Source organism: Odontesthes bonariensis, chromosome 13 (genome assembly GCF_027942865.1).
Source record: "Odontesthes bonariensis isolate fOdoBon6 chromosome 13, fOdoBon6.hap1, whole genome shotgun sequence".
Lineage (NCBI taxonomy): Eukaryota > Metazoa > Chordata > Actinopteri > Atheriniformes > Atherinopsidae > Odontesthes > Odontesthes bonariensis.
In genome coordinates, this window is record NC_134518.1 from 22,469,855 (window position 1) to 22,484,757 (window position 14,903).

The 14,903-nt window shown below is 40.4% G+C and overlaps 1 protein-coding gene across 1 annotated transcript in view; it reads right to left on the minus strand.

Annotated features, from left to right (window-relative positions):
- Window positions 1–44: 44 nt before the first annotated feature.
- LOC142397167 (uncharacterized) overlaps window positions 45–14,903 on the minus strand; it is a 24,169-nt gene continuing 9,310 nt past the window's right edge. The window contains exons 7-18 of the mRNA XM_075480510.1: window positions 13,861–14,054; window positions 13,132–13,257; window positions 12,911–13,039; window positions 10,882–11,004; window positions 9,991–10,126; window positions 7,876–9,278; window positions 6,132–6,962; window positions 5,431–5,810; window positions 5,191–5,281; window positions 4,052–4,601; window positions 3,092–3,237; window positions 45–2,601 (exon numbers count right to left, since the gene is read on the minus strand). Of these exons, the coding sequence (XP_075336625.1) occupies window positions 3,116–3,237; window positions 4,052–4,601; window positions 5,191–5,281; window positions 5,431–5,810; window positions 6,132–6,962; window positions 7,876–9,278; window positions 9,991–10,126; window positions 10,882–11,004; window positions 12,911–13,039; window positions 13,132–13,257; window positions 13,861–14,054 (4,085 nt within the window). The 3' untranslated portion in view covers window positions 45–2,601; window positions 3,092–3,115. The remainder of the gene's footprint in view (window positions 2,602–3,091; window positions 3,238–4,051; window positions 4,602–5,190; window positions 5,282–5,430; window positions 5,811–6,131; window positions 6,963–7,875; window positions 9,279–9,990; window positions 10,127–10,881; window positions 11,005–12,910; window positions 13,040–13,131; window positions 13,258–13,860; window positions 14,055–14,903) is intronic.

Genomic DNA, 14,903 nt, shown 5'->3' on the forward strand with positions numbered 1-14,903 from the left:
CACAGTCAGACTTAAAGGCGCTCAAAGAGAAACAAAGGCTCGAATAAGAGCAAGGCTTTTATTGTGGCTGCAAACACAACACAGATACATCCACATAAAAGTGTCAAAAACAAGGCAACCAAGTCACAGCGAGTTTCTCTGCTCTCGGTCAGACAATCCCACCTCGCTGCCTGAAGACTACAGATCCCAGAGATATACAGGCGAGGGAGGTGAGGTGTGTGTTTTAGTGTGTTTGTGTGTGTGAGGCTGTCATGGCGGCAGATAAATGGCGACAGCACTGATTCACGGCAGCTGTTTTCTGACTGAGTCACCAAGCCGTGGCCCCTAAATCTAAATAAAAACCTGCGCATAAAAAACAAAATCACATCACTTCCAACTAAGGATGCACCGATTTATCGGCCAATTAAAGGATTTTTTGGCCCCCCGGATTTCATTTTATATCTGTTTTGGTCAGTAAATCTTTTGCACCGTGACAGCCACAAACACTTGTTGAGTGATCGAGTGTAACTTTGTACCATCTGTTTCTATTATCTGGTGCATTGGTTCTTATTTCCAAAAGTACAAACACAGTAATTTTTATTTCAAGGTCAAGGGATTCTTTTTTTTGTGGGTAAAAAAAACCCCCAAAAAAGTATAAAGTTTAGCTGTTTTTCAAGATGACAAAAAGTAAAATAACAATATAAAAAGCAGGAAAAAATGAAGGGACCAATAATCTAATGTACGCTTTTTTGTTAGACTTTGAAAAAAGCCCTGTAGCCTGGTGTCATAAAAACGATTCATGGTCAGTGTTTTCAACAATTTTAAGTTGATAGTAGTCATTTGAAAAATAATAAGAAAAAAAAAAAAAAAGGAATCGGACAAAAATCTGCATCAGCAAGTCGGACCGTAAGAATAAAAAGAAAAAAAACTGCATCCGGTGCATCTCTACTTCTATCACAAACGTGTCTCATGATAGCACATCTAGGGTTGAAAACACAGCTTTACTTCGTCTCCCAAAAATAAGCTTTAAAACAGAACTAATGCCCGCTCACCTACATCGAAAAATAAATGACGTCCAACTCGAACGTTCACCAGTCTAAAATGGCTGCAAATAAACCTTCTGAAAGCAAGATCAAGCCGATAAGAAGCTTCAGCGGTCTGACGGATACAAATCAAGGAGGCAAGTTAATCTTTTTAGTTGATGGTCTTCAGACTTTGTGAAACAAATCACTTCAAATGTTCCTGTGGAGCAGAAAGTCATCCTGAGACGATACTCATCTTTAGCAGAGAAAGAACTGGAGGATGAACTATAGATATACGATAGATCATCCTCATCTATTCGTCTGCCAGACCACGCCACAAAAGGGCAAAATGATATGAAAAACAAATCTTCAGAACAATTATAACATAATTAGACTCAAAAGTTTGCTAACAGAGTAAATGTTTTTTTTTCTTCCCTCCTTTGACTCAGCAACTTGCAACTTTGAACGTGCACGTTTTCGAGTGGACTTGACTAAATGGGTCCCCGTTCTTTAAATAACTTGTCGAGCAAGGCAGGTAAGTAAAAGGTGTGAGATCCGCTGCTACCGGGCCACTAAACAGAGGGCACAGACTCCAAAACCCAGAATTCTTGTTCATGCACAGCACTAAATGTGCATCATACGCAACAAAACAAATAAATTACATCTAATCCATCAGAATCATACCGACTCTTTCTATCTGTATTGTAACAAAGAAAAGCTTCACGCGAGTGGTTTTTGGTTAAGTCACAACGAACTAAGGTTCGAGTGTGGGACAGAGAAACAAAACAGGACAGAGAGGACAGAGGGAGCACAGTGTGCTTCACCATACATGGAGCGGAAACCAGTGCAGGTTAGACTGAGTCATAGAAATGTGCTCACCCAGCTCTCTCCTACACACACACTCACACTCATATACAAACAGTGACACCAAGATGAGGACACACATGTTCATATTCACAGCTAATGTTTCACACGCAGTTTTGTAAACGTCCGCAAACAAATGAAGCACATTCAAGTGTCTATAAATATCGAGAAGTTAAAAAAAAAAAGAAAATATATAAGTTGCGTTTTCACAACTTGGCCACTCTTGGCTTCGCCCTTTTGAAAAACAAGTCAGACTTATCTTGACAAGCGCTTGTTTAGAAAAACATTAAATAGGCACAGTTTGATTCATAGTAAGCTGAGGTCAGGCCCATAAGTTAACTCAGAGTTACCAAAAACGTTTAAAAAAAAAAAAAAAAAAAAAGTCCCTTTGGAGAAGTAGTTCAAGAAATGCAAAGAATCATCACTAATCACCACGTTAGTACCTTAATATACAGGTGAGTGTAAAGTGGCGGCTTGTGATGGACAGCGAAGTCTACACACAGCAATTTTAGGATAAACAAGTGACAATTACAACATTTAATATCCATGGTTGGGGTGACTGTTCTGTCAGTGCAGGCCCAGTTACCTGCACGCACATGTACAAAAGTACACGTCTGATTGCAGCTTTTCAAACTGGTCCTGCGTGTGTTTCTGAAGTCCTTTAAGTCTCTCTGCTGCTGCAGTCGTCCATCATTCAGGTCCATTGTGAAGCCACTCCTACAAGACCTGTGAACAGCTGGTGGGAAAAAAAGAAAAACAAAATTGGAAATGTATTTTTGCTTTGGGCTGAATTGAAATCTTGAGTCGCGCAAACACAAAAGAAAAAGAAAAAAAGAACACAACATAATCTTTTCATGTACATTGATGCCAAGATTTTTATGGAGACTTGTCCTGCATCTTTGAAGATAAATTTAGGGGATATTCAGGATTTTTATAAATAAGAAAACATAACAAATGCCTCTAATAGGTATCACTGAGCAACACTTAATGGTGGTGACCAGACCACATCATCTGTGCTCACACCGATAGAAAAGGATGAGAGAATAAACTCAGCCCAGCAGCACGTTACATCATCTGTGTGGACTTATTTACAGTGCAGGTCCTGTTCAGATATGGTAAACCTCAAGTTAAAGCAAAAATAAATCCACTGTACATGCTTTTTAAATGCCTTGGTTCTTAGAATAGAAAAACTACATTTTCTTAGAATAAGAGAGAGAAATGTTTACTTCTGTACATGATGCTGACTGTTTTTAATCCGTCTCCTCCTCCTCCTCCCGTGGGTCCTTCTGAGACACGGGTACAACCGCTGTTCCTAATAAACCTCTTCTCACAATGTAAGGACACGAGGGACCACTGGGGATGTCAGCAAAACCTGAGGGATGGAAAACGAGGGGAGAGGAAGAAATTAAATGATCAAAGAAAAGCGGGTGAAAAGAGAGCGTCAGAGACGAAGAGAAAACAGCAGAAACGTCTGTTTTTAAGAAGATTTCAAGGTCTGAATGTCACAAAAATATTAGATATTTGAGGATCACTACTAATAAAACTAATAACTCTTATGTTACCTAAAAACCTTTGTTTGTCAGAATGTTAACTGGAGCTTTCACCTTTTAAGTGAGTCATTTTGTTAAATAAGCATCCCGACATGTAAGCAGGGAAACTACAAGCCGACTCTATCAAAAGTATATTTGTTTAACATAAAAAAAACAAAAAAACAACACATATCTGACAGGACTTGATTTTTTTTTTTGGCCACTTGGGGGCAATAAACATAACATTTACTTTTCACCTTTTAAGTTTATCGAGCAAACTTGTTAGCAAATAATGGCTTATTTATACATGTTAGAGCTCTGGAGCAACATAAGCACTGATTCAGAGCCGTGTTTGTGTCCGCCTGCTCAGACTAGCTCCAACACACTCGCTCTTTTAGCCGTTTTTGGCGTTTATCAACTCCTGCTGGGAAAATCTGGCTCATTATCTGTCAGAAGCTCCACTGTCTTCTGCTGGCTCGTCTCAAACTGTGTCTGCCTGCTGCTGTGTGCTGAGCAGGTGGTGTTTTTAGAGATTATCACTGGAGTCAGTCACCTTATTTGGCTGTTGGAAGGATTTCTACACAAACTAAAAACAACTCAACTTTGTCTTTGAAGATGACAGTTAAATCATTTCACTCCACGTGCTAACAAAGTTACCTTTCATGACCACTTCTGGCAGGCCGTACGGTTCGTACTCTGTGTCATCGAAGGCGGCTGACAACTGCGTCCTGTTCCGACGGATTCTTTCAGCCAGACGAGCCGGGTCAGCTGGAATGGGGAACGATCCTGAAAACAGTATCTTGTCACCTGACCCCATCTTCTCAGATATTGGGACAGGAGAGACTTTTTCCTCCTCAGTCTGCGTGGTTGCACACACTGTTGGAGGCTTGCGAGGATACAAACTGTCCTCCGTCTGACTGCTGACACTGTTCACTTCCGTCTTCACATCCTTTTCTGTGGAGCTCCTGGTGTTCATTTCACTGTCTGACACGGAAGGATTTGGATTGGCCTCAGGCTTTTCCGTGTAACGCTCACCCACTTTGGCTGGATTTGGCCCTGAGGGTTTGAGGGGATCTTTGGCATCTCGTCGTTGAGCTATCGTCTGCGATGACATCTGAATGAGTTCAGGGTCTCTCTTCGCTTTGCATTGTGGTGGACAAGCATCAGACTGTTGTAAGTTTATCTTCTGTTTTTCTTTTTCAGAATCCTGTCAAACAAACAAATAAACAGAAACAAATTAATAAAAACAATAAATAAAGGCAGCATGAGTCTTAGGAATTCATCTACAAAGACAAGACGTTAGGATGAGCACGTGTTATAGTTTTAAAGTTGCTCGTTTTTCCTTGGAAATGACTCTGAAAGAATAAGAACTGTGCAATTTGGCATCAGTTTTGTAGAAAACTGGAACAGCTCCATATAAACTTGGACAAATATTGAATCACACATTCAATAACGGCCATCTTGTTGTCAGACTAGCTTGTTCAATGCCCCGCTGTTTACTGAATCAAGACTCTCTGGGGTACACCAAATGATTTGGAAGAGTTTTTTTTTTGTGAGTTTAGCACTTTAAAACAATCTTTATTTTCCCGTAATCTGCTCCAAATTACACACTTCCTTCCAAGAGCCTCCCTTGGAAATGACCTGGAAATTACAGGGCTGCATTCATCATTCCCTCATTACTGCATTTATTTAGCAGTAAAGAGGGAAGCCCTGAAACGCCGAGTGTGTAACATATACAGCGGCCTGGTATGCAACTGAGTGATGATTTTAAAAAACTAATCAAATAAAAGAATCACCTGGTCGATCTCGGGAGCATTCTGTATGTGTTCCGTCGTCTTTTCAGAGGACTGAAGGCTCTTTGGTTCAGGAAGGTTGCTGCTCTGAAGTCTTGTTGTAAAACAAAGAAAAGTTCATTCCAGTAGACACAAAATAGGACAACTGAGGGCTGAACATGCACTTTCATAATAGATTTATTACAAAATGGCAGCAAATTGAAGCCATTACTATATTATCACACTTTTCCTGGTTGAAGTTACCTGGAGAACAACATGCGACCCTGCAGCTTGTTCGAGGAACAGCAGAGGGACAACTCATCCTCTCTGATGACTGTGATGTTGTCCTGGGTCTTCTGAGCTGCCCTCAGAGGTGGCTGAACCTCAGTGTGGGGACTGGGAGTTTGAATCTGGCTCTGGGCCCCTGTTTGGGTGTGGGTCAGCTCATCGGTCTGCTGCTGGTGTGACAAGGACTCAGTGACAGCAGAGACCTGCTCCAGTGTTTCACACTCATCACCAGTGTTGGTAAGGGACTGGTCAAACGCAGGGGCTGGCTGGGAGGCCAGCCTCCACACAGCAAGCTCCTGGGCCTGCTGCTGGGTCTCCTCAGAGAGAGACCGTACCTTTCTCTGCAGCGCCTCCACCTGGACAAGACGGAGGAAGCAGAATAAATCAAGATGCAAAATGACTCAATATGAAATATATATAATTCAATATAAATATATTTACTAAAAGACAAACATTTATCTGGTTCTTTTTCAACAAAAACTTAAATAACTTAAGTATTCCACATTGTCTAAGATGTGAACCGAGTTTCCTCATAAAGACCACAAATCTCTTCCCTATAAACTCCATTGCAAGTTTAACCCCTGATTACGTGACTAACTTGACATATTTCTGTCACTCTTCCTAAGTGACTTCATTTACTCTCATTTTCTCATTTACTCTCCATTTACTCTCACTACCTGTTGCTGTAGGTAGTCCACCTGGACATCAGACACTTCCTCCAGATCTTTTTCACCCCTGGTTCTCCCATCTTCCCTCTCTAAATCTTCGCTCCTCTCTGTGTTCTTCTGTAACGACTCGTGTCCCTGAGTCATGACATCATTTGGCACGCTTTGCATCTCCTGCTCTGAACCGGACAGAGTATCATTTGCTGGGTTTTGGCTTTGCTTGACTTGGTTTTCCTGGTTTTCACTGTCTGTCTTTAATGTTGGGTTCCTGGTGTGTGACACAACCACGTCCGTTATTCTTTCTTTCAGCAGCCAGTTCTCCTGTCTGACAGCAGTGACAATGTCTGCTGTTCCTCCATTTTGACCACATGGATTCTCTGTCACCTCATGAGCGGGGTCACAGTCACCTCGAGACTTGTTCGAGTCTACGGGACTTGGATGCTGTTCTCCAGGTATTACTGCATCATTGCTGTTTTTGCTGCCAAAATGTGCTGGTGTTTCAATCTGTGATAGACTTGTATCTTCCTTCGGATTCAAGTCATAATCTGCCAAAGAGTTCCCACCAGTGTGAAAGGTGATGACAGACTCTTTTTCCTGCTCAGGTTTTGAGGTCTCTGCTAACTTCCCACCTCTTGGTCCCAGTTCTTCCCCTTCTTTGATTGTAATCTTCACCTCTTCATGTTTTTCAGTCTTAAGTACTTCCAACTCCTGCTTGCATCGCAGTAGTTCCTCTCCCTGGCTGTGGAGGGCACTCTCCCTCTCCTGCAGCTCAACCAGAAGGCCTGAGATGTGCTGACTCTGCTTCTCAAAGGCCATGGTTAGCTGCTGCGTCTGACGCGTCACCTGTGAAGAAAATACGATCGAAGAGCAGAGGGAAATTAAAAATAAAACAGTTGAAGACGAAATGGTGATAAGCCACCGCAGCCCATACTTTACTGTGTTTTCAAATGGCAGTTCTCCTCTTAAATAGGCTTACTTCCGGTATTAGTCTTGTTCTAATATGTTTAAAGTTGTCTAAACCTGTCTAAAAACTAAAAGCTTATGAGGAAAAAAAACGTGATGGTAAGCAGAGAAGAGCAAATCTCAGTCTTAACCAAACATACAGCTCCAATTTCCATTAACCCACAAGGATTAATTACCCTCAATCAGGACTGAGGTTTTACCTCTTTAGATTAGGAAAGAAGAGATAAATGAGAGCTTCTTTTCCATCTGCTATAGGGTTTTTAAACAAAGTGCAATTTGGCCAGATCCTCTCGTCTCTGGATTATTTTTCTTCACCGCCTCCTCATATCGCTTTATGTTACAATTAATGATTAGAAGCAATGCAGGAATCAACTGATGTACTTGTCTGTATTTGTTGGTGTTCTTCATTCATATACCTCTCTGTATTTGTTCCATCCACTGCTGTCTGTAGGTCTTTATGCATCTTTCAACCTTTACTTTATGGCAGCTCTTAATAGCCAGCTTCTTTCATAAAACAGCTAGAGAGAAACGTCCTTGCTCAGTAAAACTCATCAACCAGACCAGAGATATCTCTGTGAAAAACCCATCAACATTAGTTTTATACCCCGTAATGCCTGAACCCCAGAATCAGTAAATATAAATCTATGCTCAGAAATTCAGGTCTGAACAATCCATATTTGGCCATGATTACTTTTATCATGTCGATCTTCATAATGCATGTGTGATTGTATAGAAAATAAAATAGTTTCCCTGAATCTTATTCAAGATAAATGATCAATCTTTTATTATATACCTGGCTCTGTAGTGCCTCCAGTTTAGCCTGGTACTGGTTGGCTCGTTCGGTCTCCTTTGAATACTCCCTCTGAAGGTGCTCCACCTCTTTTGCCAAATCAGAGGTGGAAAGCTCACCCCTCTGCAGGTCTGATGAGGAAGGCCTTCCCTGATAGTCCTGTTTAGTGTCTTGGATTTGAGAGGGCACACAAGCTGTTTGAGCATCATCTAACTGAGGAGACTGCTCCACACCTATCACTTCCCGCTCCTCGGGGATGATGTCTGCTGCTGCCTTGGACATCAGCATGTTGAGCTTGTTGGTGGACTGGCAGAAGAGGAGGTGCTGCTCTGGTGAAGGGAGGAGTTTGTTGTCGCAGCAAACAATGCTGGAGTTAAGTTCATTGTCATGGAGAGTCAGGTAGGTCAGGGGGCTGTTGGCAAACGAGAGTTTCTCCTGTTCTGGTGAGTCGTCATTTCTGTGTTTTAGGTCCTTCACTTCAGCTTTAAGCTCTGCCAGTTTCATGCTCAGCTCCTTCCTCACTTCACTGTCTTTGCTTATTATCCGGTTTCTCTCCTCTTCCTCCCTCTTTCGTCCCTCTTGCTCTAAGGCCAGTTGGGCTTTCACTTCTGCCAGCTCATTCTTCAGCTGGATATTTAGTTCTATCATTTCACTCTCTCTGTCATCTTGTGCTTTGTTCTTCTCCTCCTCCCTACCTCTCTTCATCTCTGCCTCCAAAGCAGCAATGGTCTTCCTCAGCCTTTCTGTCTCGACCTTTTCATTCTCCAGTTGTGCACCCACTTCCCTGTCTTTCTCCTCCCTCTCCACCGACTGGCTGGTGTATTTGCGGCTCAGCTGTTTCAGGCGGGTCCTGGCTTCCGTCTCAGCCCGTCGTTGAGTTTCAAGGTCCTCCAGCCGTCTCTGGAGCTCCTCCTGTACATCACGGATCTCTGAACGCAGCTGGGCATTCTCCCTCTTTAGCTCTTCAGAGGAAATGGTCTGTTCAGACTTGAGAGGCGTCTTTTCAGCAGAGAGAATCAAACTTTGTGATGTTGTTCCATCACCATCCACAGAGGTGCTGATGGGCGTACCAGAGATGTCAATTTCTATCGCTTCATTTCTACTCTTGTGCGTCTCTTCATTACTTTTGTTTGTTTGTCCAAATATTTGTAAAGATTCAGAGTTTGTGGTGATAGTGATGTGCTCAGCATCAATTCCTTCACCTGGCTCTCTATCAGAGGGATAAGATGCTGAAATCGCTGGATTTCTTCCATCTACACCTTCCTGCTCAGCTTGGGCAGCAGCGGGCCTCTTGCTGTGGGTTGGTGGTCGAGGAGAATGAGTATAAGAAGAATGAGGTGAGAAAGTCTGGGCCACAGCGCAAAACTGGACAGGCTGCGGAGGGGGTGCTGAAGCAGATTTTTCTTCTAAAGTTAAGAAGGACAAAAAGAAAAATAAGAACAGAATTATATAAAAAAAGACGAAAGGAAAAAACGTATCAACTTGTCTTAAGGACAAGCGAGTTACAGGACTTGTCTTTTTAAACAAACGCATGCACTACAGGAGGAGTAGTCATGCATCTATCTGAAATGCTTCATCCTTACATTCCATCCCAAACACTCAGATCCTCTTCTTCTTTCTAGTTCTACACTACATCTGCCCAAATGTCCGTGAAGAAGCTAAGAGCCTTCAGCTGTTGATCCTCTGGAACTCTATCCATCTGTACCATCGCCATTAGACTGGCCTAAACATCACCTTCTCTCTTAATCAAATTCATAGATGTTTATGGATTTAATTATCTTTTTACATGTTTTTAATTACTTGTTTTCAACTGGAAGCTGTCCTTAAGTAAAGTAAATGGTGTCTACAAAAACAATATTCATATTATTATCAGTGCTCTTTATAAATAATTGACCATGTTTTCACTTTACAAAAATCTCAAAACTCAACTAAAGGATTAAAACTTGTATTTTGTTTTTGCTGTTATGGAAATTACAAAGAAAACCCTTCTTGCTCCTGACCTCTGACAAATCCTCTCTACAAAAACATAGTTCAACAACACATTAGGATGTTTATCATTCGTAAAACGTCACAGGACTGATAAATCTCAGGAAGTCATTCCTGTAACTCGCTCCTCACCCTGCAGTTCTTTGAGGAGACGCTGGGTGTCAGCTTGCTCCTCTACCAGTCGCCTTCCCTCCTCCTCCAGAGCTCGCTCTCTCTTCCTGCTCTGCTCCAGACTCACTGCCACACCCTCCGCCTCACGCACCGCTTCCTAATGCGAGGGTTGGTAAAAAAAGCAAACAAATGAGGTCAATTGATTCCAGTCACACAGACTTCTCTCTAGATTCAACAATAAGCACAGGTACCTAAAAGATCTCACATTGGTTGGAATGAACTTTTATTAAGAACAATAATTTAAAAATAATAATCTTCCTAAAATATTTCAGTTAACACATCAGCATCCCTGAGGCATATCTGCTGTGTGATTTGTCAAGGTTATACTGAAATTAAGCCACTGACAACCACATAAGAAATGTAAAACATTTGGCTTGTTGTGTTGTGAATGTCTGTGTAAGAGCAACATATGAGAGCTGCATGTAAACACTGTGTCACAACAGCAGCAAGCCGCAGACATACAAGCTGCAGACAAAGGCAGCATTAGCAGCTAATGTAAATTTATGGTGTTCAAGTTCAGCAGTTCACCATCCAGATGCAATAATTCACTCCAAGTATAATTGACAAAGTGACTCCAGGTGAAGGAAATGTAAGCTTAATTTTTCTTCAATTTATAACGGATTAACATTTTCTTAGATCTGTAAAATGCTGCAGCTTTAACAAATAGAACAATGAAGCCACAATTCACATATTGATTCAGCTCTCGTGCATTATCAAAATACTCGACTGACATGTGGCATACAGAGATGTTTAAAAATGCATGAGCTCATAAAATACCCAACGCTTAGTTAATGAATAAATGATAATGCAGACAAACACTGCTGAGATAATCCCCGTTTGTGTCTCTGTTACCGTCAGTTTGGCTTGTGTCTGGGCCTCCGTCTTCTGGCTCTCCTTCAGCTGTTCTTCCGTCCACTTCAGTTTCTCTTTCAAAGAGTCCAAGTCTGTGTTCAACGCTTGCTTCTGTAGAGACAGCTGACAGAGGAAATCATAACGTCAGCAGCTAGAAAACAGACAGTGGATTAAAGATTATAAAAACTTATTAAAGAAAGAAATTTAGAAGGTAGGAAGAGTGAAAAATAACATGCAGAAATATAACTGAAGAGGACAAAATGAAGAAATTAAAGGGTGCTGCTTTAGGTGCATGAATCAGGACCAGCGAGGGGAACAGCAAGCAGTGATCAATAACATGCACAGGTGACTGTCTATCTCTCTGGGGAAACAAAGACTTAAGCTTATCGGCTTCCCACCAGTTCCCATGAAATTTTACACACTTTCTCATGATACTGCACACCTTAACAGTCCTAAAAGTAGCAGTACTCAGTTATCATGTTACCTTTCATCAAGAAAACTGGTTATTAATGAGTGACTTTCTTATTCTCCTATTCATCATTCTCACAAGTTAGATCATTTTCCAATTTGACATCATGCTGGAAGCGTGTAAAGTACAGTGTACGTGAAACAGAGGCAAGGTGGTAAAGACAGTGACAGATCGGACTTGTTCTTAAAAGATAAACTTTGTTCTTTATTTATTGAGCCAATAATTCTAATTAATCCCAGACGTTAATGTCACAATTACTGCAACTGACCACGTTTGCTTGAAGTAGTACATGATTACAAAGGGAGTGAGAAAGACTAACAATTCCACACTATTGATTAAATCATACCTACATGCCGATCAAATGTGTATCATTTGGATATCTTCTGATATCAGTCGACTCACGGATGTAACGGTTTTGCCTGTACTTTGCAAGATTCATGCAAATGTTTTTAAATGGTAAAAATATCTGCTATCCAGCCAATTTATTACATTATAAAAGGGAAATCAAACTTTGAATTTAAAGAGAATAAAATAATAAATCCCAGAAGCAGGCTTTGTGGGAATCTCTGGACAGAAACAAACATGCAAAAATGAAAGGAGGTCAAATGCAGCCAATGTAAACTACAGGCGATTACATCATCCTGTACACCCGACTGCAGCTGACACTGTAAGTGGGATTGTGCCTCTATTGTGTGTCTAGTGTCTGTAACCTGAATAGATGTAGCAAGATAACATCTGTGTGTCTGTGTGGTTCCCAAACGGCTCACAGTAAAGTTTTAAGTGGCCAAAATTAAGAGCCATGTGTAAAACAATAGTAATTTAAGCTAAGGAAGCATTTTTTTGTGTGACATTAAAATTTGTGTGTTAAAAAAAAATAAAAATAACAAGTCTCTGAAGGGGGAGGGGCGGTAACCTTCTTTACAATCAATGCAAGGTTCAAACAAAAAATTGCAACAATCTTTACCCTCCCGCAGCTAGTCCCTCACACATCTCTAACTGAGAACTCTGATTATTTCTCACACACAAGTTAGAAGTTTGTTTCAAGCTTCCAAAACCAAAGCATTGTGTCAAACGCAGTCACACCGTCATTACCTTCGCTGCTCAACCTTTCCACTGGGGAGAAACCGAGAGGAGGAGAGGAGAGGAGAGGAGAGGAGAGGAGAGGAGAGGAGAGGAGGGCGGAGCAGAGGGGAGTGTGGGTGGAGGGTGGACAGAAACACAAAGAGCAACAGAGTGAACAGAGAGTCCGAGGAAACAGCAAAGGGCAAGAAGCAAGCGTGGGAGAAGAAAGAGATAAGTTTATTGACCTCTGGTACTAATAATAAAAACAGTTGCACCAAAGAGAAAGAGAGAGAAGATGGAATAAAGAGAGAAGAGCGGAAAAGAGCTGAAAAACAGGACATATGAACCGAAGTATCAACAATATCCACTATGTATTTTGCTGGTCCTAAGTTTCCAGTGTTTATACAGACCTTATCTTCAGAAATGTAACAGTATGCATTTTACAGGACTTGACGGTCTTGTTATGTGCACATGTATGTTCCCTCTGAGTGTATCCACCTTATCGGCCTGTGCTTGAAGGGCATTGTGGAGCGTCCTGGCCTGCTGGAGCTCCTGATTAAGCTTATTCACCTCCTGCTGTTGCTGCCTCTCCAGGCACTGCCTCTCCTTCTGGAGCTCTGACAAATCCTTGACACACACAAACATCAGAAACTTAAAACTGCAATGTGGAGCAGGACGAACGGCATGTGTTCTGCTCCTTCTGCAAGTGTCTGTCTCACCCTCTGATGCTGTTTCTCCAGCTCTTTGGCGCGCTGTTGGTGTTGCAGTCGACTGCTCTCTGCATTTTGCCTCTGGCACTTGAGCTCCTCTTGAAGCTGTTTAAGTCTCTGCTCGACTCCTGATGCCTGCCATCCACAAATAATATTCCTTAAGCAATACTCTTTCATTATTCTGACTTCACCAATTCCAGTCAAAATCTTACATGGATCCAAACCACAAATGTGTATCAAATGACAAATGAGTAGGACTTTTACTTCTAAAACAATGCATCCCCACATGACTCCATCAATTTTAAAACTTTCTAACAAAAATAGTGTTTTTTTCGGTGCTGCCAACATTTTGGATCTTGAAAGTGAAAGATGGTCCAATTACTCACATTAGCACAACATGTAAGTTTTAGACCCAAATAGTAACTGTATAAACATAAAACCTTTGCTTTAATATGATGTGATTGAACACATCTGTTTAAATATTGACCATGTTTACAAATACAAAGGACAATCCAACAAAAGATAAAGGCAGAAGTCGGAGTCTCTCACTGCCACCCCATGTGCAAACACTGTTTTCCAGCTACATTTTCCTCTAAAATATTCCTGATAATATTTAAGGGAAGAGAAATATTGTGATAAATGAGACCAACACCCATAATGTGTCAAAAACAGCACTGGTAGCAGTCGTAGCCCCACCAGCACTTTGAGTAGCTGTACCGTTGTGTGTTTTTTTTTTACCCGTTCGCTGTCCTGGGTCATGCGCGTGTGTGCCAAGCTAAGCTCATCGCGGGCTTTCTGCAGGCCGACTTCTTTAGCAGCGAGCTCCTTCTTGGTCTGCACCATTTCGTTCTGTATAGACTTCAAGGTCCCGACCTTCTCAGAGAGCTCGTTTTCCAGAGCTGAGATACGACTCCGTATTTCTGATGAAGGTACTGGTGGACAGAACAAACGCATAAAGAAATAACAAAAAAAATACTGAAACCATAAACCAATTTAAAGTGGTAAATTAAGCAAAATGACAACAGGAAGTCTTGTCATAATCTTTATAAACAGTCTGCATCCACATCATTATTTAAATCACTGCAGGCATACTTTACAGGCTGTAACTGCTGTAATAATAACTTTACAAGCACATTTTTATGTCTTTTGCACCAATTTTTATGAAGGTTCCATAATATCTACTACAAATAACTTTGAGTTTACAGCTGCAACCATCTTTCAGTAATAAAACATCCTAAAAGAATATTGGATTTGAGCATTAAATGGGTGCCAAATATAAAATAAAAATCTATCTTTGGTTAGCCATCTTTTAATAAAATCTGTACTGGTAAACATCTTACACATACATATATATATACACATATACATACATACATATACATACATACATACATACATATATATATATATATATATATATATATACATATACATATATATACATATATATATACACATATATATACATATATATACACATATATATATATATATATACATATATATACACATATATATATATATATATACATATATATACACATATACATATATATATACACATATATATACACATATACATATATATATACACATATATATATATATACATATATATACACATATACATATATATATATATATATATATATATATATATATATATACATATACATATACATATATATATATACATACATATATATACATACATATATATATATATATACATACATATATATATATACATACATATATATATATATATACATACATATATA